This window comes from Egretta garzetta, unplaced genomic scaffold, assembly GCF_000687185.1.
Source record: "Egretta garzetta isolate BGI_Z169 unplaced genomic scaffold, ASM68718v1 scaffold213, whole genome shotgun sequence".
Taxonomy (NCBI): Eukaryota; Metazoa; Chordata; class Aves; order Pelecaniformes; family Ardeidae; genus Egretta; species Egretta garzetta.
In genome coordinates, this window is record NW_009259242.1 from 990,369 (window position 1) to 991,008 (window position 640).

At 45.6% G+C, this 640-nt stretch overlaps 1 protein-coding gene across 1 annotated transcript in view; it reads right to left on the bottom strand.

The window, feature by feature from the left end:
* LOC104123740 (cytochrome c oxidase assembly protein COX11, mitochondrial) overlaps nt 1-358 on the bottom strand; it is a 4,604-nt gene extending 4,246 nt beyond the window's left edge. The window contains exon 1 of the mRNA XM_035891621.1: nt 248-358. Coding sequence (XP_035747514.1) covers nt 248-358 — 111 coding nt within the window. The remainder of the gene's footprint in view (nt 1-247) is intronic.
* Between the last annotated feature and the right edge of the window lie 282 nt (nt 359-640).

The window sequence follows — 640 nt, forward strand, 5'->3', positions numbered from 1 at the left end:
CAGGCTTCGCCCCCTTGCCTGCTTGCAGCTCTCCCTGCTCTGTGGACACCGACACCGCTTACTCTTGTTTCCACCGGTGCTTTGGTTCGTGTTTAGTTTCCTCCCTTTGTGTGAGGGTTTGGTTTTTTGTTCAGGCACAAATGTTGAGATGTTGCAAAGTGACTGAGCGCTGTTTGTAAGCAGCAATAGCTTCAGGACAGGCAAGGTCAGACAAACTCACAAATACAATCCTTCCCATGCACCCTACCAAACTTTGCCGTGGCTTGAATTCATTGTTTGAGAGCACTGCTCTGCTCTTGTGCTGGCTCCGGTACTGTGAATCACGGGATGACTTTGGCAGCTCCTGATGCTGCTTCATTTTTGCATTTAGTTGCATTGAATAAGAATGATAAAGCCCCGAGTGAAGCAATATTACGGCCTTTTCCTCTGTGTTTAGATGGTGTTGGTTTTGACCCTTTAGTGAGAGATCTGAAAACATTTACTGCAGGAAAATTTGTGGTATTCCAAAGGGAATTTAATATCTTTATCATGCAGAAGTATATAACCTGATGAATTGGTCAGAGTGTTTTTGTGGAGGCTGACCCTGTTGCACCCAGGGAGCCTACTTTATTTTAGCCCAGGTTTGTAGTGTGTGTCACCG